At 40.6% G+C, this 27,967-nt stretch overlaps 1 protein-coding gene across 1 annotated transcript in view; it reads left to right on the top strand.

The window, feature by feature from the left end:
• The window catches only part of LOC309415256 (NAD(P) transhydrogenase, mitochondrial-like), a gene marked incomplete at its 3' end in the record, with an annotated part of 98,942 nt that overhangs the window by 12,343 nt on the left and 58,632 nt on the right, over nucleotides 1-27,967 (top strand). Inside the window, exons 2-9 of the mRNA XM_082012722.1 lie at nucleotides 12,326-12,555; nucleotides 14,836-15,053; nucleotides 16,318-16,405; nucleotides 17,130-17,218; nucleotides 18,888-19,075; nucleotides 19,824-19,957; nucleotides 21,732-21,923; nucleotides 23,055-23,208. Of these exons, the coding sequence (XP_081868848.1) occupies nucleotides 12,326-12,555; nucleotides 14,836-15,053; nucleotides 16,318-16,405; nucleotides 17,130-17,218; nucleotides 18,888-19,075; nucleotides 19,824-19,957; nucleotides 21,732-21,923; nucleotides 23,055-23,208 (1,293 nt within the window). The remainder of the gene's footprint in view (nucleotides 1-12,325; nucleotides 12,556-14,835; nucleotides 15,054-16,317; nucleotides 16,406-17,129; nucleotides 17,219-18,887; nucleotides 19,076-19,823; nucleotides 19,958-21,731; nucleotides 21,924-23,054; nucleotides 23,209-27,967) is intronic.

Genomic DNA, 27,967 nt, shown 5'->3' with positions numbered 1-27,967 from the left:
AAAGAAGGTGCAAGTACTTTCTATCTGAAAAAGTTTTACCTATTTTACCTATTTTTATTACATGCAAGGTGTAATAGTGTGAAAGAAATAAATAAATGAGGAAACACATTTAGCATATAGCGAGTGCATGTACCCATCCCATCCCTCTTAGCCATTTACTTTTCTATTCTGGTACCTCACACAAAAGCAAGTCAACAAAAAAAGAAATCTGAAGTATCAGTTGTCATTTAAACTTGGGCCTTAGGAGCTAAAAAAATAAATTAGATTTGTGTGGTGTTTTCCCCCCCCCCCCCTTGATAAGTGTATAAACTTTATTCAAGTGTCTGTGTGCCTTTAAATTTGGTCATAGAATCATGGAATAGTTTGGGTTGGAAGGTACCTTTAAAGGTACCTTCTGAGCTACATATGTTCTGCTTCCAGGAACCTGCATGTGGAGCTCAATCAGGGAGCACGAGTGTATTTATCACCCTCTTGCTTGCACTACTATGGGCTGCAAATATAGCTTTATGGGACTTCAGGGACTCCCTCTGGCATAGAAGCTAAGAGCGATCATGTGTCTCCACTTGGTCTACAAAGTTGGGTGTCTTTCCAAATCTGTTGCTTTCTGCCTCAGTTTCCCACTGACTAAAAATGACATGTCCTTGTCTCAGAGAGAAGCTTTGAGAACAAATGTATGGGTGAGTCTGTTATTCTAGGATACCATTAAAATAGAGGTCAGTGTATTTTCTTTTATTATGTGGCAAGTGTAAGATTTCATATGTCCTTTATTCATTGCAGGGCTTTTAAGTGTTTCACTTTGTAAATGGTAAGTACACTGTCATTTAGAAAAATTCACTGTTTTTACAGAAAAGTCACTTTCCCTGTTAAAAACATCAGTCTGAACCTAGTAAGATACAATGGAATGCTTAGTTCTTATAATTGTTGTATATTACCCAACAAATGATGGAATCTTAGAATGGTTTGGGTTGGAAGGGACTCTTAAAGTTCATCTTGTCCAACCCCCCTGCAATGAACAGGGACATCTTCAACTAGATCAGGTTGCTCAGAGCCCCCTCCAACCTGACCTTGAATGTTTCCAGGGATGGGGCATCTACCACCTCTCTGGGCAACCTGTGCCAGTGTCTCACGACCCTCACAGTAAAGAATTTCTCCCTTAGATCTAGTCTAAATCTACCCTCTTTTACTTTAAAACCATTACCCCTTGTCCTATTGCAACAGGCCCTTCTAAAAAGTCTGTCCCCATCTTTCTTACAAGCCCCTTTTAAGTACTGGAAGGCTGCAATCGTGTCTCCTCAGAGCCTTCTCTTCTCCAGGCTGAACAACCCCAACTCTCTCAGCCTGTCCGCATAGGAGAGGTGTTCCATCCCTCTGATCACTTTTGTGGCCCTCCTCTGGACGTGCTCCAACAGGTCCATGTCTTTCCTGTGCTGAGGGCTCCAGAGCCAGATGCGGTACTCCAGGTGGGGTCTCCCCAGAGCAGAGTAGAGGGGCAGAATCACGTCCCTCAACCTGCTGGCCACACTTTTGATGCAGCCCAGGATACGGTTGGCCTTCTGGGCTGCGAGCGCACATTGCTGGCTCATGTCCAGCTTTTCATCCACCAGTATCCCCAAGTCCTTCTCTGCAGGGCTGCTCTCAATCCCTTCATCCCCCAGCCTGTATTGATACTGGGGGTTGCCCTGACCCAGGTGCAGGACCCTGTACTTGGCCTTGTTGAACCTCATGAGGTTCACACAGGCCCATTCCTCGAGCTTGTCCAGGTCCCTCTGGATGGCATCCCTCAGGTGTGTCAACTGCACTACTCAACTTGGTGTCATCTTCAAACTTGCTGAGGGTGCACTCGATCCCACTGTCTGTGTCACTGATGAAGATATTAAAGAGTACTGGTCCCAATACAGACCCCTAAGGACACCACTCGTCACCGATCTCCATCTGGACATTGAGCTGTTGACCACTAAACTTTGGATGTGATCATCCAACCAATTCCTCATCCACTGAATAGTCCACCCATCAAATGCATATCTCTCCAGTTTAGAGAGAAGGATGTTGTGGGGGACTGTGTCAAAGGCCTTACAGAAGTCCAGATAGATGACATCCATAGCTCTTCCCTTGTCCACTGATGAGGTCACTCCATCATAGAAGGCCACTAGGTTGGTCAGGCAGGACTTGCCCTTGGTGAAGCCATGCTGGCTGTCTCGAATCACCTCCCTGCCCTCCATGTGCCTTAGCATAGCTTCTAGGGGGATCTGTTCCATGATCTTCCCAGGCACAGAGGGGCAGCTGACAGGTCGTTAGTTCCCAGGGTCCTCCTTTCTACCCTTAAAAATGGGTGCAGTCATCCTTCTGTTTCCTGTATGCTTTAATTTATTCCTTCCTTCCTTCCTCTGCATTTATGCACTACAAAAACTTCCAAAAGGAAAAGCAAAGGTAGTACTCCAGTTCTTATTTTCTCAGTGCTTCTTGAGAAGCTTTTTGCCTTCTGTCCTGGAGCTACTTCCTTTCTGAAATTATGATTCATCTCTGTTATTCTAACAAATGTCAATCTTCTAGGTTTCTTTTATGGCTTTAAAAGACAAGAGAGCTCATTTCTGCTGAATTTATTTAATGAAAATCAGAAGCAGGAATTTATTGTGTAGTAATTGGCAGAAGAGGTGAGGGGAAAGGTCTCTTCAAATGAGAAAGGTAATTTTTGAGTGACAGCAACAGTTACCATAGCTTTTAGATAGCTAGTACTGCTGTGATAGTGATGCCCTGAGTTACTCAGTGATGCTTAGATGTGGTGTATGCTGATGAAGCAAATATTTGCAAAGCATTGTTACCTTTGTTTTAGATGTGCATTCTCACTCCTGTTATGACTTCATGTTCCTTTAAAGCATGTTTTTCTGAATTTGGTTTTTGTCTTGTAATTTAACAAATTTTAAATTTTCTCCAACATATTAAATATCAAAACATTTGTGTCCTCAAATTATTTCTTACCATTTTATTAGTTTAATTTCAAAGAGAAAGCTAAAACAACAACAAAAAGTAAAAATAATTAAAAGTAATGCACTTCTTTGCTCTTTCATTCTTTTGTCTTGTTGGATGTGTTCAATCATTAGGTTTTTTAAATGGGTGAGAAGACTGACAAGTACAGGTAGATATTTAAGTACCAGTTCTTAGCAATTCTGTATTGTTTTAGATGAACAACTTGTGATACTATTGACTTTTATTCTGAAAATACATTTTCAGATGTTCAATTTTAAGCACCTTGCAGTCCCAGTTTTATTTCATAGATAGATTTAGATTTAAAAATATCAAAGTAATTCAGTTCCTCAGAGTTCTTGTTGTATGGTATGTTTTTGGCTTTGTTTTGCTTGTTTGTTTGTTAAGATAGAAACAGGGGGAAAAAAAAAAGTGAAAAGGAGGCCTTCCCAAAACATGGAACGCATTACTAGTCTGGTACAATTTCTATAGCAAAATGCATAGTATTGGTGGCCAAATTAAAAGCAGATTTTTAATTTACAACAAGCCTTTTTGTTTGTGTGTGTGTTTGTGGTTTTTGGTGGTGTTTTTGTGGGATGTTTTTGGTGTGTGTTTGTTTGCCTGACCTTTAATATGAGTGACTGCTTAGGCTCCTCAACTTATATTTCATTAATATGTGGTGTAGGTCTCTCATGTATAAATATCATAATCTGGGTTTAAATTCTGGATATCAGTGAAAGCTGGTGCAGAACTGGGCCTGAGTGTTGGACTGCATGCTGTCTAGTGTAATTGAATCTATGCGGTATTTTGATACACTGTTATTCTGCCTGAGTCCATATATTTATAAAGTATCCAATCTTGATTGGATCAGAGAAGTTTAACTGTCAGATATTAGACTGGAAGCCTGCAAATTGTATGTGAACAAAGTTAGATGTTTGTAATTTGAAACCTTAAGCTAAAATTGATAAATTACATCTTCTGCAGTCTTCTGGTGTTATTTAGTAGTGCTTGGAACAAGTTAACACAAGGAGATAACATTGAAGAGAAGTATAATTGAACAAGCTAGTAGACTGATATTCCATTATTCTTCAACTACTCCTGAATTCACTTTTTTTCATTTTCAGCTCTTAGAGTACCTTATCAATGTAATTGTTCCTTTCAGTGTACTTTTGTGGTACACTCTATTAATAGTGATCAGAGACAACTGTAATTTGGTTTTCATGGACATTTAAAACATGTTCAGTTAAAATGCAGTTCAGCTGTTCAAGCTTGTCTGTTTATTTCTTCACAGTAAAGTTGAAATAACTGGAGAGGGATTTAAATTCTTCTTATGCCAGTTAGAATGTGTTATCACCAGAACACTGTGCATTGTATAATTGGTATTCTGATTTATACAGTCAGAACTGTATATTTTCAGATGGGTATTGTGAAATATGTTCATCTGATTCGTGTGATGAAGTGTAACCTTCTGTACTTTTATGGATTTCTCCTGTACCATAAAAAGGGGTATTTTACAGGAGAAACTTAAACTACTTTGTTGGTATATCAGCTCAAACCAGTTTGACCACTGACCGCATAGTAAGTGCATGCATAAAGTTTGGGGTCATCCTGGGGGCACACTGAGGAAGATTCGAGAAGACTCTAGAAGGAGAAGAGGGCATGCGCCGAAGAAGACACGCCTATTCATGAATATGTATTGGCAGACAGGATATAAACCAAGAACAGGAACTGTACCATGTGCGTCTTGGTGGAGCGGAGACTCCCGGCGCACCCAGCGCTGTTTGCTTGCCTCTATTCGTTTAATAAATTGTAAACTTAAATTGGAATCCTGTTTGGGACTAAATCATTTATAACAATTGGGGGCTCGTCCGGGATGGTCTTGGTTCCTGAATTCTGACTTGATCTAGGAGGGGCGCCCCACCATTTGGTGGCTCCTGATCGGGTCGGGACTAACGCCATCCTGAACCTGAATAGGGGCAAGCAAAGAATTTGATTTTTTTTTTATGAGCTCCCTTGCCGGCTGCAGCAGTTTATTTTGCCCGTAATTCTGCGCGCGAAGATCCGAACGAAGACGACGGAGTCGTAAGTATTTAAGGTGTATACCGTTCGGTTGGGTAGGATTCGGTTGCCTGTGTGTGTAAGAGTGTGACTGAGATGGAACCTCGTTCCGAAGCGATTGTGGAGGTCTTCTAACCACGGTTCCAATCTCCCGCGAGGGACTTGGCCGGTGAAGGACCGAAGCGATTCCTATAGGATTCGTGGGTGGGTGATAGGTCCTAAACCCCCTGCAAGACACTCTTACTGGTAGCCAAGGGCTGTAGGAATTGCCACAGTAAAAATTCCTGGATGGGCCAGACGAAATCAAGAACCCAGGACCAGAAGAAAGGGAGCGAATTACTAGAAATACCTCCGGAGAGTCCATTAGGAATAATGATTGAAAATTGGAATGATAGGGGCCCCAGAAAAGGAAAAAGTAAAATAAAATTAGTTCAATATTGTATGGTAGAATGGCCAAAAGAACCTTTGAGACCACATGTCTTTTGGCCTGTTTTTGGATCTTTTGAAGACTGGGTCTGCCAGGCCTTAAATATATATATGTTAATTCAAAGGAACCTTTTAGTCAGGAGGAAAGTGATTATGCAGGATTATGGGACAGAACTTTACGTCCTTTTACAGCCTCAATACTTACATTAAAAACAGATGAAAAGTTTGAGGAAGAAGAAGAGGGGAAAAGTGAAAAGGGAAATGAAAAAGATGATAAATGGGAGCCACTGGATAACCTACTGCCTCCATATCCTAACAATCCATCTCCGGCAGCGGCTCCCCCTCCGGTGGCCGTAGTACCTCTACCTGTACCACCGTTGCCCCTACCTCCGCCACCAACAGCACCGGAATTAGATCGACCTCCAGCTGCATGTACGAGAAGTAGGACTGCTGTATCTGAGGGAGCTTCTCTATATCCCTTACGAGAAGTACCCCTCGGAGGCAATCAGGGAGGCATTGGGTTTGTGGCAGTCCCATTAAATACCACAGATGTAAGAAATTTCACGAAAGAAATGGGGACCCTATTAGATGATCCCCTCGGAGTAGCTGAAAAATTGGACCAATTCCTAGGCCCCAATACCTATACCTGGGAAGAAATACAGTCCATTTTAGGGATCTTATTTACCGCTGAGGAAAGGGGAATGATTAGGCAACCTGGAATGAGAATTTGGGACAGAATCAGGCAGGACCCCCGGGAGATCAGAAATGGCCAAATGTGGATCCCCACTGGGATCATCAACAACCCCAAGGAAGACAAAATATGAGGGATTTGAGAATGTTAATCATACAGGGAATAAGGGAAGCGGTTCCCCAAGGGCAAAACGTTAATAAAGCATTTAATGAGCAACAAAGGAAAGACGAATCTCCAACAGAATGGTTGGAGAGGTTGAGGAAAAACCTACAAATGTATTCTGGAATTGATCTGAATACAGTGGCTGGGACCGCACTCCTTAAAACACAATTTGTAGCTAAATCCTGGGGGGATATAAGAAGAAAATTAGAAAAATTGGAAGACTGGCAAGAAAGAGGATTAGAGGAGTTACTTAGAGAAGACCAGAAAGTCTACGTTAGGAGGGATGAAGAAAAACAAAAAGCAAAAGTAAAAATTTTTGTAGCAGCAGTAAGAGAAAGTCAGAAAAATAAGACTCCGTCTGGAGAGAAAAGGGAAAAAAGAATAGAGCAGACACCCCGGGGACAGCCTTATCGAGAAAGATTTATGAGAAAATGTTCAAAGAAGATTAGGGGTGTCAGGGGCTATATCTTCTGGGGACTTCAACATCAACAGAGCCCTTGATAAAATTATTAATTGGTCCCCATAAAGAGGAAGTTTTATTTTTAGTGGATACAGGGGCTGAAAAATCAACCATTCAAAAACTTCCAAAAGGAATAGAAAAAGGGAAGAGTTATATGTCAGTAGTAGGAGCAAAAGGAGAGCCTTTTAAAGTAAATACATTGAAAGATGTAGGAGTAGAAACAGAAAAGAAAATTTGTCTTAATGATTTACTTTTGCTCCCTGAAGCGGAATACAATTTATTAGGAAGGGATTTGATTTTGAAGTTAAACTTGAGCATTCAGAGTCAAGGGGACAAATTGCAGATTAAATTATACACTTTAACACAAGAGGATGAAGAAGCTATTAACCCCTCAGTGTGGTATAAAGAAGGGGAAACTGGAAAGATAAAAATGGACCCCATAAGGGTTCAAATAATAGATCCGCACCGCCCAATTAGAATCAAGCAATACCCTATACCTATGGAGGGTCAAAAAGGATTAAAACCTGTAGTTGACAGACTTTTGGAAAAAGGAACCCTAGAACCATGTATGTCACCTCATAACACGCCCATTCTTCCCGTAAAGGAACCGGACGGGTCATACAGGATGGTGCAGGACTTAAGAGCTGTAAATCAGCGAACAATCACTAAATTCCCTGTGGTGGCAAATCCTTATACTTCATTGAGTCATGTATCTCCCAAACATACTTGGTATAGTGTAATAGATTTGAAAGATGCTTTTTGGGCCTGTCCTCTGGATGAGGGATCCAGAGATTATTTTGCCTTTGAGTGGGAGGACCCCGAAACAGGACGAAAACAACAATTAAGATGGACTGTGTTGCCACAAGGGTTTACAGAGTCACCAAATCTATTTGGACAAACTTTAGAGAAAATCTTACAAGATTTCACAATACCCAAGGAGGTAAAATTATTGCAATATGTGGACGATTTATTAGTAGCAGGAGAAACTGAAGAGGGGACCCGAAAAGCCACCATTAAATTGTTAAATTTTCTAGGGGAAAAGGGATTAAAGGTGTCCCGATCAAAGCTACAGTTTGTAGAACAAGAAGTAAAATACTTAGGACATTGGCTGAGTAAGGGAAGGAAGAAGTTAGATCCTGATAGGGTATCTGGGATTCTATCCTTAAGACTCCCACAAACTAAAACGGAAATTAGGCAAATACTGGGATTATTAGGATATTGTAGACCATGGCTTGAAAATTATAGTGAAAAAATAAAACTCCTATATGAAAAATTAACTAATAACCAACTTAAGTGGTTTATTGAAGATGATCAGAGATTTGAGGAAGTAAAAAAGGCATTAACACAAGCACCTGTATTGAGCCTCCCAGATCTAGAAAAACCTTTCTATCTCTTTGTGAATACATCAAGCCAGACAGCATATGGAGTTCTTACTCAAGACTGGGCAGGAATCAAAAAACCCGTGGGGTATTGTTCTAAGTTACTTGATCCAGTAAGCAGAGGATGGCATGCTTGTCTCCAAGCTTTGGTTGCTACAGCATTATTAATAGAGGAAGTTAGGAAGATTACCTTTAGTTCTCCTTTAAAAGTGTATACCCCACACAATGTCAGAAATGTTTTACAACAAAAAGCGGAAAAATGGTTAACGGACAGCCGAATCCTAAAGTATGAAGCAATACTAATAGACTCCCCTGACTTAGAACTGAGGGTGACTTCTGCTCAGAGTCCAGCACAATTTTTGTTTGGAGAACCATCAGAGGTATTACAACATAACTGTTTAGAGGTAATTGAGACCCAGACAAAGGTGAGACCAGATTTAAGAGATGCTGAGTTGGAAAATGGAGAAGCGCTGTTTATAGATGGCTCCTCCCGAGTGGTAGAAGGGAAGAGAAAATCGGGTTATGCAGTAATTAATAAGGACTTGGAACTTGTGGAATCAGGACCTCTGAGTCCATCATGGTCAGCTCAGGCTTGTGAGCTGTATGCCCTATGTATGGCCCTGGAATTATACGCATATGGGGTGGTCCACACTTTTGGAAAAATTTGGGAAGAAAGAGGTTTGATTAATACTCAAGGGAGGGATTTAATACATCAAAAATTAATAGTAAAAATTTTAAAGGTGTTAAGAGAACCAAAGGAGATAGCAGTGGTACAGGTGAGGGGACACCAAAAGGGATTAGATTACCGAACTAGAGGAAATAACTTAGCAGATAAAGAGGCCCAGGAAGCAGCCTTGAGGACTAAAGTTGCCAAAATTAATGTAATACAAACAAAGGAGGACACCAGCAAAGAAGAACGAGAGGAAAGAGAGAAGAAGTTTACGCCAGAAGAACAAACAAAATTGGAGAAAATAGGAGCTAAATTAGAACAAGGAAAATGGACACTGCCTGATGGGCGAGAAATGTTGCCAAAAGCCTACACCAGGCGAATATTAGAACGTTTGCATGCGCAAACACATTGGGGTACAAAAGCGTTAAGTGATCATTTTCTTAAACAATTTGGTGGTATTGGAATTTTTGAAATAGCAAAGCAAATTACACAAGGTTGCTTAACCTGTCAAAAGGTAAATAAGACAGTGTTTCGACAAGCAGCCACGGGAGGGAGAAAAACAGCTTACAGACCTTTTGAGAAAGTACAAGTCGATTTCACTGAATTGCCTAAGGTAGGGAGGATAAAATATTTATTGGTAATAGTAGATCATTTAACACAGTGGGTAGAAGCGTACCCTGTAGCACGAGCTACGGCACAGATGGTGGTAAAAATTTTATTGGAACATTTGATACCTAGATATGGGATAATCCAGTACATTGATTCTGACCAGGGCACACATTTTACTTCTAAAATAATAAAACTATTAATCATTAGGTATTCAGTGGGAATACCACACTCCGTGGCACCCACAAAGCTCGGGGAAGGTAGAAAGAATGAATCAAACAATAAAACAACAATTGGCTAAATTAATGATTGAGACGCAAATGCCCTGGACGAAATGTTTACCATTGGCACTTCTAAACATAAGAACGAAACCATACAGTGAGACTGGATTATCGCCATATGAAATGTGATATGGCGTGCCTTATTTTCAAGGAATGCCTCTGGGGAACAATGTAATTGAGGATCATAGTATCCAACAATATATAATTACCATTGGAAAAAGATTAAAAGAATTAAGAGAGATTGGGATGGTGGCCCAAACACCACCTTTAGGATTTGCAATTCATCAGTTAGAACCAGGAGATAAAATTCTAATAAAAACATGGAAAGAAGGAAACCTATCTCCCCTCTGGGAAGGACCTTTCCTTGTTTTATTCACTACAGAAACAGCTGTGAGAACTGCTGAAAAAGGATGGACACGTGTCACGAGTGAAAGGTCCAGTGAAGGAGTGGAAAGTCACATCTGACTAAATTGCTGTGGGAATTTTATTGTGGCTACTCCTGTAGAATTGGTGAACAGGGAGACTCCTGAGTGGATATCCATTAGGGAAAAAAATTAATAACAGGGATCAGTTTTGCAAATATACTAGTGTATTTTAAAAAAAAAAAAAAAACAACCTCAAAAAAGGAGCTGGAACTAGAATTTGTCCTTTGTGTAGAAGGTGTTGTTTATTTGTAAGAGCAAAATGTTCTCAGTGTAATAAGCATATTATCTCTCCAAGAGGAGGACAAGAACATAGTTTAAGAAATAATAATCAAGTAGTCTTTCTTTTTCTCTCAATTAATTTGGGTACTAAGAAAGCACCCCCTTAAAGGAAGGAAGAGGGCAAGACCGGAGTGGAACTGGTGTTGCGGCTTAAAATGGGTCTGCCAAGGGCTGCAACCCCTTCGGGCTGTGACCGCCGATCACTATGGCCCTGACCGGACCTCTTCTAGTTCTACTTGGGGTGAGTTCCTTGACTCTGACTACGGCAAATAACTGTAGTCAATGTGTATCCAAAAGAACTCCCTTATCAATATTGGACAGAGATGAAGAAGATTAATTGGAACTAAGTCCAGCTGGGGTTTACCCCAGAAGTGTGTAGGAACTAACTTGGAGGCAAAAATTGAAAAACTGAGGACCTTTTCTAATTGTACAGCCCGTACCTGTAATCCGATAAATGTAACTCTTCTAAACTTAGAAAAGTGGAAACAGGAATCGGTACAGCATAGACTGTTATTTAATTCATTTTATCATGAAATAGAAACAGGAGCGAAACATGAAATTCCCACAGTTGCTAAAAATCTATTTGTAGATCTTGCTGAAAACATTGCTAAGTCATTGAATATAACTGTTATGTTTGTGGTGGAACAAATCAAGGTGAACGATGGCCATGGGAAGCTATGGAGAGCAATACAAGTAATCCCCAAGTTTGGAAAACAATGGGAAAGGGTAATAGGAAACAACAATGGGTACTCCAAACGAGTATAATTGGAAGAAGTTGTTGGCAAAATACCAAATGGTTGGCCAACTCCTGAAGGACATTATTGGATTTGTGGCAAGCTAGCATATGCATATTTGCCAAAGAATTGGAACTATAAGACCTAGTTTTTTCCTGTTACCCATAAATCGGGGAGAGCGACTAGGAGTCCAGGTGTATAACGAATGGCCTCCTGAGAGACAAACTTGGAATGGAGTCAATCTAGGAGGATTTTGGGGAGATTTTATGGGTGGTGATTGGCTTACTAAAATCAGGATAGTTGTATTGGGGATATGTGGGGGATTGTTACTAGATTAATCCACTCAGTTATACAAGGAATGCAGATATCTGCAGTACTCGATTGGAAATGAAAACACGAATCAATACTATAAAGAAGAAGATGGGGGATTGTGAAATATGTTCATCTGATTCGTGTGATGAAGTGTTACCTTCTGTACTTTATGGATTTCTCCTGTACCATAAAAAGGGGTATTTTACAGGAGAAACTTAAACTACTTTGCTGGTATATCAGCTCAAACCAGTTTGACCACTGACCGCATAGTAAGTGCATGCATAGAGTTTGGGGTCATCCTGGGGGCACGCTGAGGAAGATTCGAGAAGACTCTAGAAGGAGAAGAGGGCATGCGCCGAAGAAGTCACGCCTATTCATGAATATGTATCAGCAGACACGCCTATTCATGAATATGTATCAGCAGACACGCCTATTCATGAATATGTATCAGCAGACAGGATATAAACCAAGAACAGGAACTGTACCGTGTGCGTCTTGGTGGAGCGGAGACTCCTGGCGCACCCAGCGCTGTTTGCTTGCCTCTATTCGTTTAATAAATTGTAAACTTAAATTGGAATCCTGTTTGGTTCTAAATCATTTATCACAGGTATGAACTGCACCAAACACTTGTTACTGCTTGTGTGGCTGATTGTGTTGACCTGCTGATGCCTGAGAGAACAGGGATTTCTAGAAAGGTGGTGTAATTTAAGGAAATGTAAACTACACTGCTAAAAAATATAATTCTCCTTCCTTGTCCCTGAGGAGGGAGAATAACTAGTGTGACATGTCTGCATGTGTCTATAAAACACTGAAGAGTTCTGTTAATATCAAGTCAATATTTTTTAGTGCAACTAATGCTGTCTTATCTGCCACTCCTACAGGAATTCCTTATAAACAGCTGACTGTAGGTGTCCCCAAGGAGATATTTGAGAATGAGAAGAGAGTGGCTCTATCACCAGCTAGAATTCAAGCCTTGGTTAAACAAGGCTTCAATGTTGTGGTGGAGTCAGGTGCTGGAGAAGCTTCCAAATTTTCTGATGAGCATTACAGAGAAGTTGGAGCAAAGATCCAGGGGACCAAGGAAGTCCTGGCTTCTGATATTATTGTCAAAGTAATTGCTTTATTATCACAGAATCACTAGGTTGGAAAGGACCTTCAAGATCATCAAGTCCAACCATTAATCCAGCGCCACCATGTCCCATAAACCATGTCCTGAAGTGCCACATCCACACGTTTTTTGAACACTTCCAGAGATGGCGACTCCACCACCTCCCTGGGCAGCCTGTTCTAATGCCTGACCACTCTCTCAGTGAAGAAATTTTTCCTAATATCCAATCTAAACGTCCCCTGGCGCAACTTGAGGCCATTTCCTCTCGTCCTATCGCTGGTTACTTGGGAGAAGAGACCAACACCCTCGTCGCCACAACCCCCTTTCAGGTAGTTGTAGAGAGCGATGAGGTCTCCCCTCAGCCTCCTCTTCTCCAGACTAAACAACCCCAGTTCCCTCAGCTGCTCCTCATAAGACTTGTGCTCCAGCCCCCTCACCAGCTTCGTTGCCCTTCTCTGGACACCCTCCAGCACCTTGATGTCCTTCTTGTAGTGAGGGGCCCAAAAGTGAACACAGTATTCTAGGTGCGGCCTCACCAGGGCCGAATACAGGGGCACAATCACTTCCCCACTCCTGCTGGCCACACTATTTCCGATACAGGGCCAGGACGCTGTTGGCCGCCTTGGACACCTGGGCACACTGCCGGCTCATGTTCAGCCAGCTGTCAACCAGCACCCCCAGGTCCCTTTCCGCCAGGCTGCTCTCCAGCCACTCCTCCCCAAGCCTGTAGCGTTGCATGGGGTTGTTGTGGCCCAAGTGCAGGACCCTGCACTTGGCCTTATTAAACCTCATACAGTTGGCCTCAGCCCATCGATCCAGCCTGTCCAGATCCCTCTGCAGAGCCCTCCTACCCTCCAGCAGATCAACACTCCCACCCAACTTGGTGTCATCTGCAAACTTACTGAGGGAGCACTCGATCCCCTCATCCAGATCATCAATAAAGATATTGAACAAGACCGGCCCCAGAATTGAGCCCTAGGGAACACCGCTTGTGACCGGCCGCCAGCCGGATTTAACGCCGTTCACCACAACTCTCTGGGCTCGGCCATCCAGCCAGTTCCTCACCCAGCGAAGAGTAAACCTGTCTAAGCCACGAGCCGCCAGTTTCTCCGGAAGAATGCTGTGGGAGACACTGTTAATATATTTCCTACCATGTTCTTTTTGGAGAAACATATCGGTCAATTTTTTTTGAATAGTCTGATGAAAGTTCACTAAATAAGCTCCTTTAAATTCATATTTTCCATTCTAAGTTCTGTTTTAATTTTAGTCTGTCTCTTTTTTAATAGTTCAGATGTGCACCTACAGTAATAAACTAGTAAATAGCAGCATTGGGGGGGTGTGAGAGGATAACTTCTTATCACGTTTTTAAACTACCTTGGAGCAGTTGTGTTTTATAGAGTGAGGTAGACTAGTTCTGGACTCTAATCAGACAAGATCCCTGCTCTTAAGAAACTTTTGCTCAAAGAGTAGTAACGTATAACTCCAAGTTACTCTTCAGAGAGGTTGCTTGGAATTTTCAAGATGTGGGTTTCTAACTTTTCTCAATAAGACATCCAACAATTTCACAGCAATAGTGTGTTTCAAAAGTACTTGTAACTAGAGGAGTTGTATCTGGTCTGGGAAGACTGCTAAAAGTAAAGTTGCTTGAGAGGTATTAGGTTGTGCAGAGTCCTGAAGGGGTGGGGGGAAGACCTTAAACTTGATGTTGAGGCTTCTTTTTAAATGTTTATATGGAGTTATCGTGTCAGGATTGAACACAGAATTTCTGTGCGCTAGTTTGAGAACAACCCTTTTAAGTAGGTTTCTTTTTGAAGAAAAGTGAGAAATTCCAAAGAAATGAATACAGATCAAGATGGGTTTCTACTGGACTTTATGCTTGAAATTCCCTGTATGTGATGGTGCGTTGCAAACTAATTAGTGATTTTTAGCCTGTAGAGTTTAATTGGCACATCTGTTCAGTAATCATTTTGCCTGAGAATGGCTGGTTTTGGGGCAGCTGTCTGTCATAAAAGCCATTAACTGCTGGTTAGAAGCCATCAGAACTTTCTGAAAGTGTCTGCTGACTATTACTGCTCTGTCACCCATCTACCTAGAGTTAATTCTAATATGTGGACTGCAGCTAAGAAGTGCAGTTACTCAGTTTAGTTGTGTAAACTAACATGCTCCTTTGTCATGTACTTTGTGGATGGGAATGGACAGACTGCAAGCTGTGAGAAAGGAAGTGCACTGGTGTGCACTGGTTTATTTCTGCTGATTAATTTGGAAATTTCTCCTTTTCTTCAGGTGAGGGCTCCTATATATAACTCGGCTCTAGGTGTACATGAGGCAGATCTTTTTAAGACAGCGGCTACCCTGATTAGTTTTATCTACCCAGCACAAAATCCAGACCTCCTGAAAAAACTCGCAGAAAAAAAGGCTACCGTCTTGGCTATGGATCAGGTTCCATGGGTCACCATTGCTCAGGGATATGATGCACTCAGTTCCATGGCCAACATTGCTGGGTATGAACCTTACCTTTTTTTTTTTTTCTTTTCTCTCTAGTTTAAGTATAGCTGGATTAAAAGCTGCGTAATTTGATATTAGGTATATCTAAACCAATTCTGTGTCTCTATTTTCATATAGCTGTTTCAAGCAGGATGAAGCTGTTGAAAGTGCCATACAATTTTTTTTTAAGTTGGTTATGATCAGCTTTGCAGCAGATCAGAGCAAGACTTTTAAAAAACAAACAAACAAAAATTTGAGGCAGTTCTTCTAATTCCTGGACTGTTTTGTCTAGTGATTCTTTGCTCAGAACTAGATCAGAGTAGGCTCAGAGATATCCTTGAAACAGGTTGAACACAGATTGTCTCTGTCATTGGGATCTGATGTTGCTGGGAGAAGACTGCCAGATTATTTTGTGGACACCAGCAGTATATATCTCTCTCTCTCTCAACATACATGTTTGGTTGCTTCTCTGTGTTTTCATTCTGTGTAACTTTACATTATGAATTGTTATGATATTTTAGTATTTAAAGGTGTAAAATCTACAAGCTGTATTCCAAATTTAAAACTGATTTTACGGCATACATACTTCCATATGTCCCTGTTAGGGATGGGAAAGAGTGGAATGGGACTGTTGAACCACAACAGTGCTAGTAAAAATGCAATAAAATGAGCACTCTTATTAACAAGAGACATAATTGCACATTAATCTGCATTTTCAGATAGTCCACTGATGTTAACTTGGTGTCCAGCTGCTCATTTTAGGATGGTGAAAAAGCAGATGGGGCAAAAGAAGCAGCAAGGTTAAGCTACTTGCCCGAAGCCATATAGCTTAGTTAGGGTATCTTTTTTGAATGTGTGCTTGCTTGTTTAAGTGAGATTACTGCAAAATTACTCTGGGTTTTGCAATTGCTTGTTCATGTTTCCTTCCCTAACAAGCCTCAGGTTACAGCCTTTGAAGGTAGCTTCAAAGATGACAAAGTTAACTTTTGTCAAGTTAGCGTTTATTATTCATGTAAAATTTTGAGAGAGTGAATAGTTGTGGACATCCAGTATATTGCAGTCCAAAAATTCTATCTGAAAATGCATCCCATGATTTAAAAAAAAGGAAGAAATAGGAACAAAGACAGAAAGACTACTAAACTTGTGCTCAATAGTAAAATATTGAACTTGCTTCATCCTATGCATGCTATGGTCAAATGTATATCTGTTTTGATTGCTGTCATGAATGGAATCACGCTGAGCCTGGGAAAATACTGATATGTGTTTGTTCTTACTTGACAGTTACAAGGCTGTAGTACTGGCAGCAAATCACTTTGGTCAATTTTTCACGGGTCAGATCACAGCTGCTGGTAAAGTTCCTCCAGCAAAGGTATGTGCAATGAAACAAATACTGTGGCAGAATAATACGTGAGTTCCTGAGCACAGCTAACCACTGATGAACCTGTGTTAAAGGCTTTTTTCCTGTTGTTTCCTGGGGCTAGTTCTAGATACTTTGGAAACCCATATAGTTATTCCCATACCAAGTTTTGTTCACTACCTGTAGTGTAGTTTGGTGGTGTTTGTTTCTTTTAATAATAGAATAATTTGAGTTTTATGTAAGCTTGCTTAGTTTTAAACTTCAGACTAGTGATACATGGATGGTGGTGGGTTTTTTTTTTTTTTCTTCCCAGATGGGGAAAGGCAAGGAAGCAGTTAAGAAAAGTCAGAGAGGTTGAGATTTTTGGTGTGTTGAAGGCTGTGATGGAAAGGATTGCTTGATTGGGATTGCAGGTGGCTTGGGATAAAGAGAAATGAAAGTAAAAGAATTAGAGAAGAAAAAAAAAAAGGAAGAGAAATTAAGTAGAAAACCTGTATTTACTTACATAAACTGTTAGCTACAGATGAGTCTGCTCTCGTATAAGTGAAGTTAGCAGTTACAGCTTTTAAACCGTTACATTTACAGGGCAGCTTTTGGTTCTGTTACAAAGGTAACTTGTTTAAATTGTTGGTTAATGAGGCATATCTGCTGTTGCGAAAGCAATATAATGCTGCTGCTTTTCTAACCAGTTCTAGTTTTAGTTTATGCTCCAAGCATGATGATGGTATCATTCTAGGTCTTGATCATTGGAGGAGGAGTTGCTGGTCTGGCTTCTGCAGGAGCAGCTAAATCAATGGGTGCAGTTGTTCGTGGATTTGATACGAGGTAGGTATGTGAAATGGTAATAGCAATCTAAAACTTTTAAGATTAAGTAGTTTGTAGCTGTATTACAGGTGAAAGTACTTGTACTGCACTGAATCACAATTCCCTTGATACCGTTTTTATTCCTGCATTATTCCTTCATTTTTTTATTCCCAAAAAAACCAAACCTTCCAAAGAGTCCATCTCATTAAATCATTTGGGACTATAGGAATAAAAAAAAATATTGCTTTATGAAAATGAGAAAGTTAGGGCTTTTGTCCTGAACTTCATGTCTCCACAATTCTTGGGGACTCAGGGAAGAATAGTAAAGAAAGAATCTGTATGCCCTCATTTAGAGCTTGTTTTGATCCATGTTCATAGCTGCATACTCTCATTCACCTCTACTCTCCTGATCCCAGAGAGGCCAGCTAGGAACTCTTTGGAGACACACTTCAATCTGCTGAAGGAAAGAAAGAGATAAAGTTATTTTATATATGAAACTCAAGATGAAAGGTCAGAAACTCAGTTGAAGCTGCTTTAAATGCTGCTGTCTTGGGGTTCAGAAGGATTATTTTGTCCCATAGCTATTTTTAGAGCAATAGACTGGGAAAATTACAGACCACAAACATTTTTCTCCTTATTGCTACAGGAACTGAAAACTTGATTAATTTTTATTTTCTATTAAATGGCCTTCTTGTATCAAACACATATAAATTCGGTATTATATCTGCATTAAAATTACTTATGTGTTTGTTTTTATGCAGAAGTGGCATCTAGTGTTACTTAGCTATATCTAATATGAAAGAATAATAATGAATATATCTCCAGGTTTGTGATGTGCCATATGAAAAAACCTTCACTCTGGTTTGTTAGAAAAATCTGCATATGCCTTAAAAGAGACTGGAAAGAGTTTCTTTTTTCTTAGAAGCATGATCAAAATCTGTCTAAAACTTTTCAGATTTCTTTTTTTTAATCTCCTTCTTTAAGCATCCTTGTATTCTTTTTATCTTGATGTGCAAGAATGTTTGTGTTTAAATCCTCTGCATGTTGTGAATGTTCACCTCACCTCACACTGAAATTTAGTCTGTCATTTACTGTGATATCACATGATGCAAAATAAATGACAGATTTACAGGATAAGTGTAAAAAACAAAAAAAAAACCAACCCACACAACCCTGTGGAAAACCAGACTTGCTGCTATTTCCCATTTCACAGATGAAAGACAGGGCCACAGGCTGTGTATTTATTGGCTATCTTAGGCATCTAAGTTTGGGCTGTAGACTTACCTAGTCATGACAAGAGAAATGGGTGAGCAGCGTTAGTCAACAGTTAAGCTCCCAGCTTCGAGTCTCTTCTTGGAGCAACTGTTGACTGTACAGGAAACTGTAGGCTGCCTTCATTCCTTATCCAAGTATCTTCATTAGAGACCTAAAATTAGCGATGCAATTACTTTTTTTCACTAAACACAGAAAATCGATGACTTTAGTTATGGTTTCCTTAGTCTTAGAATAAACTTTAGATCTCTTGTCTGAAGAAGACTACTACTAAAAAGACCAGAAAAGTCATGGTGGATTGAATTGCCTCTAAACATGAATCTCCTTTTTAATGTAGTGGTTGTGTGTCCCTCACCTTTTGTCTGTGTCCTGTCCTGTGTCCCCTGTAACCCCCCCACCTCCCATTTTCTTTTCCTAGAGCTGCAGCTCTGGAACAGTTCAAGTCTCTTGGTGCTGAGCCTTTGGCAGTAGACTTAAAGGAATCTGGAGAGGGACAAGGTGGTTATGCTAAAGAAATGTCCAAAGAATTTATTGAAGCTGAAATGACACTCTTTGCCAAACAGTGCCAAGACATTGATATTAACATCACTACAGCACTTATTCCAGGTATTTTTTACATGCAAGATACACAAGATAAAGGAAAATTTGTAAGTTTCCATGTTTTGGAGCTGTGCCTGCAGTGAAAACAGAGGTGTTAATGAATTATCTCTGTGTGAGCATGTACCTTTGCCCTTCCCTGATAAATGCCTATTTTTAAAGTGTGTCTTTTTTTTTTTTTTTTTTACAACTTTTGTTTTCATGAACTAGCAGTCTTTGACTCAATATCATGTTTTCTTATTAAACAAGTAGATAGTAATAAAGTAAGAATATATAATTCTCCTGCATATTTATTGCATCACTAATACTTCTGCTATGCAGCTTGTGCACTGAAACAAGTCCAATTGAAACAATACTGTCTTTTCTAATTGAAACATAGTAAGGTAAAACTTAGGTTTTAGTACTTTGCATTGCACAACATCTGTCTTTTTAATAACTTATGATGTGGCGATTCTTTCGGTTATGACTTGAATTGTAAGATTGGATGTTGTCTGTTTACTGAGGACAAAATTGGGCTTGCCAGCATCTTTGGTAGACTTTTTTTTTTTTTTTATATGCTTGGGAGCAAGATGTTTTAGCATATCTTCTCTCTGCCTGTATAAAGAAACCCTCTGTGACATTTCATCCTAGGTACCAATTAGTTGAAAATTTTGCTTACAAAAATAAGGTTTAGAGAGAAAAGGGGAGAACTCATCTTCTGAGCTCTACAAATAAAAGCTGTATTTTGTGTTTAACTTACCGTGTCTTGTCTTGTCAGGCAAAAAAGCTCCCATCTTGTTTAAGAAAGATATGATTGAATCAATGAAGGAAGGTTCAGTTGTTGTGGATTTAGCAGCAGAAGCAGGGGGAAACATTGAGACCACAAAGCCTGGAGAAATGTATGTTCATAAGGTGAGTATTTTGATCTGCAGATCATTCTCTGTTTGCATGAATTCACATTGCATTTTGTAAACTGTATGCTGAAAATGAGTAGCTGATTTTGCTCTTTAGGCTGAAGTAATCCTTTAGAATCCCATTTGGTCACTAATCATCTCTATGTATAATAATTTGAAGATTTTTAAAGAAACAAATACTTTTGTATAATGTTAATTTGGTTTGTAAGTATGGAAGTGTTATTTCTTAGACTTCCAAGTCCAGTGATTTGCCTCTGATTTGAGGATGTGGTTTGATGTCTATTTCTTGGTATACCTAAAGAGATGGCAGTAGCAATAGCTTCTTTGACTTGCTCATCACCTCCCACGACTGGAGGTTACAATCCCTGTCACAGGTGCAGCTAAACAGGTTCAGATTATGTCAGTGTTTACTTCAGTGCAAAGTCTCTGGCTTAGCTCTATATAATTTCAGCTTCAGGAGGGTGTCATCTTCATGTCTTTAGCTTTGCCAGCATGAGCATGTCTGCCCTAGAGTATCCAAACCACTTTTAACCCAAACTAGGAGTAGTATGAATTGGTTCTTTAAACTAAGAAATTTTGCCCTGGACTGAGCTAACTACTTTGGTTTTGCTCCGATGTTCATTGGCTCAGTTGAGAGCTTGTTTTCTGTTTTTTGGGGGGTTTATTTTTGGTACTTGTGAGAAATCTACTAGCAGTTACAGAAATCTGGGTGATGAGATTTAAAGTAGCAGATTTCCAAGTTTATTATTTGGTAACGTAAGGGCATAATACCATTATTATTCTGCTCTAGGGAAGCCTGTAGGATATATTGCTGCCATGGTTGTCCTTAATATAAACAGGGCTCTGTGTGTATATCATGAGTCACGCATTGTATTTGGCTTTGTGGTTTTCTAGGGCTTTTGATGTCATTGCTTAAAAACTGAAATTAGAGTATGTAGAACAGAAATAAGCAGATACTTCCATGAAGAATTTATATGGAGTGCTTTTAGCCAGGGGAATATTACTCCTGGATATAGCGTACTGACACTGAGCTGTGGAAAAGAGCAGCAGTGCAGAACTACTAGTAGTGTGCTGGAGCATTGCATTAAGAAGCCAGAGTTCCTGGAAGCATGTATGGATCTTAGCTGTAAGTTGTGAGGAGCAGTGTTTTAACACAAGCCTGCTTGAGCATGAAGAGTGTATGCCAGCCTCAGCTTCTCACACCTTCTAAAAGCCCAAGAGCCTGATAGCCAGGTATACTCACATTTGTTCTTTAAACAGTGTGGATATATTATATCTTTACATAAATGTGAAACTGGGTATATTACTTGCACAGCTAGCTAGCTCTGAGGAAGCTCCCTTTGCTCCTTGTGTCATGTAGAACGTTGCCTCCAGTGCACGTCCTCCAGAAGGACTGAGAAGATGCCAAGCACTGGTCAGGATAATCTGTTACCTGGTTGCTTTAAGAAGCTAAATTCTGAGAGAATGGTAGAATTTGGAGAGGACAAGCTCTTGCACCAATACGTTCTCTCTCTGTATGCTTGTTGCCAATAGCATTTAAGGCGTTGGGTTTGATCACATTGAATTTTGTAACTGTTGTGAATAATCCTCCCCCCAACTAATAATGTTAGAGCTGCAGGTAACAGTTTTATCTGGGGTAAAAAACCAGAAATAAATTAAACAGTTTGGATATATATTTCCAGAAGGATGTATTGGAAGAGATGCTGCTTCTTCAGAGATTGAACTAATCCTTAATATTTTACTTGATTCTCCCCCCCCCCCCCTTTTTTTAGGGTGTTACACACATTGGCTACACAGACATGCCTAGCAGAATGGCTACTCAGGCCAGTACTCTGTATTCCAATAATATTATCAAACTTCTAAAGGCTATTAGTCCTGACAAAGAGAACTTCTACTTCGATCCAAAAGATGAATTTGATTATGGGACTCTGGATCATGTTATTAGAGGAACTGTAGTAATGAAGGTAAGTCAGTAAATATTCTCTTAATTTGTGAGCACATGCTTTTACATTTATCAGTGCTGTCTCTTTAAAATGCATTAAAAGATACTGCATGCCAACAGACTTCAGAGGTAGCTTGATGGAGAGTGTGGGTAACTGTGTGTGTATTCAGCTGAATATTCCTCTGTCCCTTTTTGTGAAGGGAAACCTCTTTGCTTTTGCCTTCTTGTCAAAGTTAAACAAATACCTAATGTATCTGCTATTGAAAAATAGGAAAAAGATTAAACTTGCATGTTGTATTCATGTGATAAAAGCACAGTTATTTACAACATTTTTGAAACATTACTACAGGACCAGAAAAACATTCTTCCTTTATTTTTTTTTAAATAAATACATGTTTCTGTCTCATGAGAGTAAATTCAGGAAAAAAAAATGGTGGAACTAGAATATGCAGGATAATTTAAGCTCTATTAGGAAATGATAAAATACAAACTTGCAGTATGGACTCTCCTTGTGCAACTACTAGGAAACAATCTGCAGTTCAGGTAAGAGGTATTAATTTCTATTGAGTTTTGCTGCATAATGTTGCCAACATTTTGTAATGATTATTATCTACTCTGGAGGAGGCTTGCATTGACTTCAGCGCGCTCAGACCACTGAAGTGGCGTGTACAACTTTTAGGTCTGATGGCTCCAGCAGTTGTTCCTCTAGAGGCCTGGAGGACAGCAAGAAATGTGAGACATCATGTCTGGAACCTTGCTGAGGTCCAGGCAGGCCCTGATTACAGTTCAGATCTGTAGCAGAACTTGCTTTTTCCAAGACCCCATTTTCCTTAAATGGAAAACACTTATCCAAAGTAACTTTCTCTTTGTTTTTGTTCCTGCTTTCAAGCTCCGGGCTGTGTTTCTGCCAGGTGCTCTTGGACACTGATATTAAATCTTGTCTGAGAAATGTGTAAACCAGTATGGTTAACTTGGTCCGGCTGTACTGTTCATTCAGCCTTACAAACTTCTGCTGATGCAGGGAAAACGTAAGATGTTCTTGTGGCACGGCTCTAGGGTCTTAAGACTTATCTTAGTTGCGGGATTAAGAGTAGGCTCCTTGAATTATAAAGCATCTGCCATGTTAGGGATAACTGTAAATATCTCTTGTCAGGATGGCAAGGTGATTTTCCCAGCACCTCCACCAAATAATATTCCCCAAGGAGCCCCTGTGAAGCAGAAGACTGTAGCAGAGCTGGAAGCGGAAAAAGCAGCTACTATTACACCTTTTAGAAAAACTATGACTAGTGCATCTGTATACACAGCAGGTAGGCAACTTCCAGAGTTGGAGAATCTGTGTAGTGTTCCTCATTTGGCTAATACTTTTCATTGACTTCTCATTTTACTCGTTTAATTTCATAACTGGCTGGTGTATCCGAGTGCAAAATCAGTGTAGTGTAATAATTGCTTTTAAGAGGGGAAAATAAAATTTTAGAAGTTTAACCAAAAGTATTACCATTTCAAACAGTGCTGACTCATGCTGTGTGCATGTATGTGTGTTTTGGCTTTATTTAAATATCAGTAAAATACTTAAAATTCTGAAGGATTCCTGCTAGGGACTGTGCTCATACTTTGCAGCAGAATCAATTTAATGCCATTGCTTTCTTCAGTCTTTAATGTATTGTATGAGACTTAAATGCCCACAATCTACTGAAGTATTTGGAACAGGACATTGTCTTGACAAATAAATATTGGCTCTTCCTGTCATTTGGTATTCTGTGTGCATCAGAACTTCTGCATGAGGTAACTAATGGATTGAGTGTTCTTAATGTTAACCTCTGTTCTTCATACTCTGAGTCTTTCAAGTAGTATCTCAACGTGATTGTGACTCTTCTACATTTTTGCTATAGAACACGAGTGTGACAGGAGCCAGTGTTGAGGGAGAAACCTATTTTTGCTCCTTGGTCTGCATGCATAACAAAGATGTTGGTATTATATTTATGTGCCGGAGTGGGAGGCGATCCCGGAGTAATGATGAGTCCCAATGTGGGTATGGTCATTCTCCTTTATTTTAGCAAAGTACACAGCTTTTATAGGTTAACATACTGTCCACGCGCCAGACATCGCCCCCCATTGGTTACAAGCATCTGATCACGCACTGTCCACGCGCCCCTCACACAGTCAGGATTGCTGCTTGCAGGTGTCCCTGTTTTTCTTGCTGCTTCTTAGCTGTTTACCACAGCTCCCTCTTCTCAAGGCCGAGCCGTGCAGATATCCAGCTGTTTACCAGCTTCTCAATGCTGCAGCTCCTTCTCCTTAAGGTCGAGCCGTGCAGCTCAACGCCACAGCTCCTTCTCCTTAAGGTCGAGCCGTGCAGAGTGATCCCAACATCTCCCCCTTTTTGTTTTTGTATAAACAAAACCTGATGGATCATTCACAACCCAAGGACTGTGAGAAAGATGGACCATCTGTACATTCTTGTATCGTCCTGTGCCGCGAACTCAGCCCAGCAGTTGGTAGGTGCCAGCTTTATGTGGGCGTCCCCACGGAGGCAACGGTGGCCTTGCCATACACCGGCCCACTGCCCTTCAGGAAATCCCGGTATTACACATTTGTAGAGGAACGAGTTTCAACACACGTGGCCAGCGAGTGTCGGAACTTGCCTCAGTTGTCACCTTTTAACACAGGGAGCCTCTGGCGCATGCATCCGCTGGCCAGACGTGCTGCACGCGCCACAGCCATCCCGTCTATTGGTTCGTAGGCTTTGTTCACACGGCGTCTTACCATAATCCAGCAGTCGCATATCAACTGTGCTTAAATTAATAGCAGAATATTACAAGGCAAACAATTCTAGTTGTACTACTCCTAGCGATAGAAACTACTCCTAGCGATGGAAAAAGCACTTGTACAAAACTATGAAAACCAATATTGTATCTTACTAAAGGATTTGTAGTTATAGAGCGCTTTGCCCTAAAAGCTTTCCATGTTTCTCTCATGATACCGCTAATTTCAGTGTGATTTACCCATACATTTTCTTTTGGCTGAGATGGCATCCAGATTGCGATGACACCTGATAGTGTCAAGATGTGTCCGACGATGACGATGGTGACTGTTTCACCCATGGTTTTAACCATTTTGCGGGTACCCAATGATTTCCAGAGTCTGTAATGACACAAGCATAACCTCGTCCCCAGGTTAGCAGTTGAAAAGGTCCTTTCTCCTTCCACAAATAATTTAACGCATATAAGGCCTTATTCGAACGTTCTTAGGGTAATGTGGTAGCCTCTCCCCCTTTTTGTTTTGAGCGTGTTTATCTAACAAAGCTCATTCATTGGGTGTGTAAGATACTCGTTGGAGTTATTAGCTAGCCAAGCATTCTTTACTGCCTTTTGAAACATTCCTTGTAGAGAATGCAATAAAAACAGTACAATAAGCATTAGTATTAAGATAACAAGTACTATAACAACTGCCCCTTTTACTAAGTAACCATCCGCTTAGGCCCAAACTTGACAGCCATGATTCGGGGCCTAGTGAACTTGCCTGTAACCTGTCCGTTAAGTCCTTCAGTTTTCGCAATTGTTGAGTTACCGACTGTGATGTATCTGTTAAATTCATACAACACATGCCATCAAACTCCTCACACCTGTGCCCTTGGGCCAAAAGTAGGAAGTTGATAGCTGCCCTATTTTGCAATGTCGCATGCCTTATTGAGTCAGTTTCCATAAACAAAGCACTGAGTGCTGCAGAAGTAGCATTGATTTGTTTCGCTAGCCAACATCCCAATTTATTTAAAGTGGTTAAGCCTTGGGCAGCAGCGACCCCAGGGGCAAGGAAAGAGGCTAGTATGGTTTTGTCCGCAGTCCAAAAATCCAATTGGTCATTGCACCCTTCCTGATATTTTCGAATCTGTCGTCTTATTCTATGCCGTCGGGTAAGGTTCAATATCATAGAAGTGTTGGGAGTTAGCAATGTCAGGCGCCCCAATGTGCAAGGACCACCTCTCAAACAGGAGGGAACACCTTGCCATGCACGATCACCACAAATCAAAAATATTCCTTTAGGGAGTCTTATTGGGACAATAGTAGAGCACGAGATGTTGCTCATTGTATAATTACACCAATTAAAATATAAACAGGTAGGGGCTGTAATGCATCCTAAAATATCCAACTCCTGCGGTTCCAACAACTCCTGTGGTCCATGTGCCATCCATCTATCCCACTTATCCATAACTGCAGAGGTGTTTGTTATTTTTAAAAACAAGGCTAGATCAGGGGCGGTCTTCTTTACTACCATTGCCGAATCATAGTCCCCTAAGGGCAGACCAACCAAGCATGTTGTAAACGGATTCTCAGCAGTGGATATAGATAAGCAAAGGTGGCCTTGGCCCGTTTGATTAGCTAGTGTAACCCAGATATTTTTTCTTGGTTGAACGGAAAACCATGCCTGAACCTGGCATATCAAACACGTGACTATCAGACTCACGAACAACTTTCTTCTGCTTGTGGAGAGAGGTGCGCTCGCCATGGTCGAAGCCATCGACTTGGAACCCATCTTACTCCGCTATCTGTAAGAATACAAGCATAGCCTCGACCAGTCATTTTTAACTCTGCAGGTCCTTTCCATTCTCCAGTGACCACATCTTTATACTGTACTAAAATTCTTTCCCCAGTCTGGGACACCCCAGATCGTAGACTTGAATTATGAATCACCATTGGAGGGTCTTCCCTGTCTCCCGTAAAATGCAAATAATTTAACACATACACCGCCTTTGCAAGTCATTCTGTCGTGTCCAGCACGCTTTCCCCTTTTTGTTTTTGCAAAAGCGCTTTCAATGTTTGATGTGCCCGCTCCACGATAGCTTGCCCTGTAGGGGAATGAGGAATCCCTGTAATATGTCGAATGCCCCAAAGCTGACAGAAGTGGGAAAATTTTCGAGACGCATACGCAGGCCCATTATCCGTTTTTAACTGTAAAGGAACTCCTAAGGGCATAATAGCAGCATGCATTTGCTTGATAACATGTCGCGCTGTTTCTCCGCCTTGTGCGGTAGCCCAAATGGCATGCGAAAAGGTGTCTATTGAGAATCCGAGACAACATTAACAGCCTCTTGAGACCATTTTTCGAATACCCAAAGGACTGCCCAAAGTTCCATAGTTTGTAAAGAATCTCCACACACCCCAGGTAACAGTTGATGTTTCCCTTCGTCATTTTCCTGCCAAGTGGCAGCCGCTCTATGGGATTTGCGTCCTGCGTCGGTAAAGACTGTCATCCCGTTCACTGGGGTCTCTGATCGCATAGGCATTTCTTCAAACTGTTGATTAGCCAACAGTGACAATAATCCATCGGACGGATAGCTATTTGTAACGCGTCTTAAAAAATTGCGATCTGAAACTCCGGAGAACTGGCCAACAACCAATCTAAGTACTTTTGAGATACAGGAACATAAATTATTACAGGTTCTAATCCAGATATTTCTACAATTCTTTGTCTTCCCTTAATAATGAGTTGTGCAAATAATTCATATCTGGTGACCCCTGTTTTTCTGGGTTGATAGGAGAGAAAAACCCATTCCAATACTTTCAAACTGTTTGCCGTATTTCCTAACTGCACGATCAATCCTAGTGGATGTTGCTGTTGCCCTCCTGAATTAACTATCATAAGCGAGATACTCTCAGTAGGTGAACATCTGTGAGCATAGGCTGTTGCTATCTTCTCAGTAATCTTCTGCAAAGCTTGGTGTTGATCCTTGTGCAGTTGACATCGCTCTGGAGCCTCTGCTGAAGACCCCAGGAGCGGCATCAACGGCCTCAGATCATCATTAGTAATTCCGCAAATATTGCAAACCCACTGTATATCCCCCATTAATTTTTGGACATCAGAAAGATTTTCTATTTTCGAATTAATCTTTATTTTTTGTGGGCGGACCACTCCCCTGGTAATAATCCAGCCCAAATATTGCCATGGTCCCTTCTTTTGAATTTTTTTTTCGGTGCTATTTTTAAACCCCGTTTTCCTAAATAGTGCTCTAAGTGCTGTAAAATGTGGTCTGCATTCAATTGTGTCCCTGCTATTAATATATCATCCATA

Source organism: Phaethon aethereus (assembly GCF_964289735.1).
Source record: "Phaethon aethereus genome assembly, chromosome: W".
Lineage (NCBI taxonomy): Eukaryota > Metazoa > Chordata > Aves > Phaethontiformes > Phaethontidae > Phaethon > Phaethon aethereus.
The sequence above is the reverse complement of the archived record's forward strand: the minus strand, read 5'-3'. Positions and strand labels throughout refer to the sequence as shown.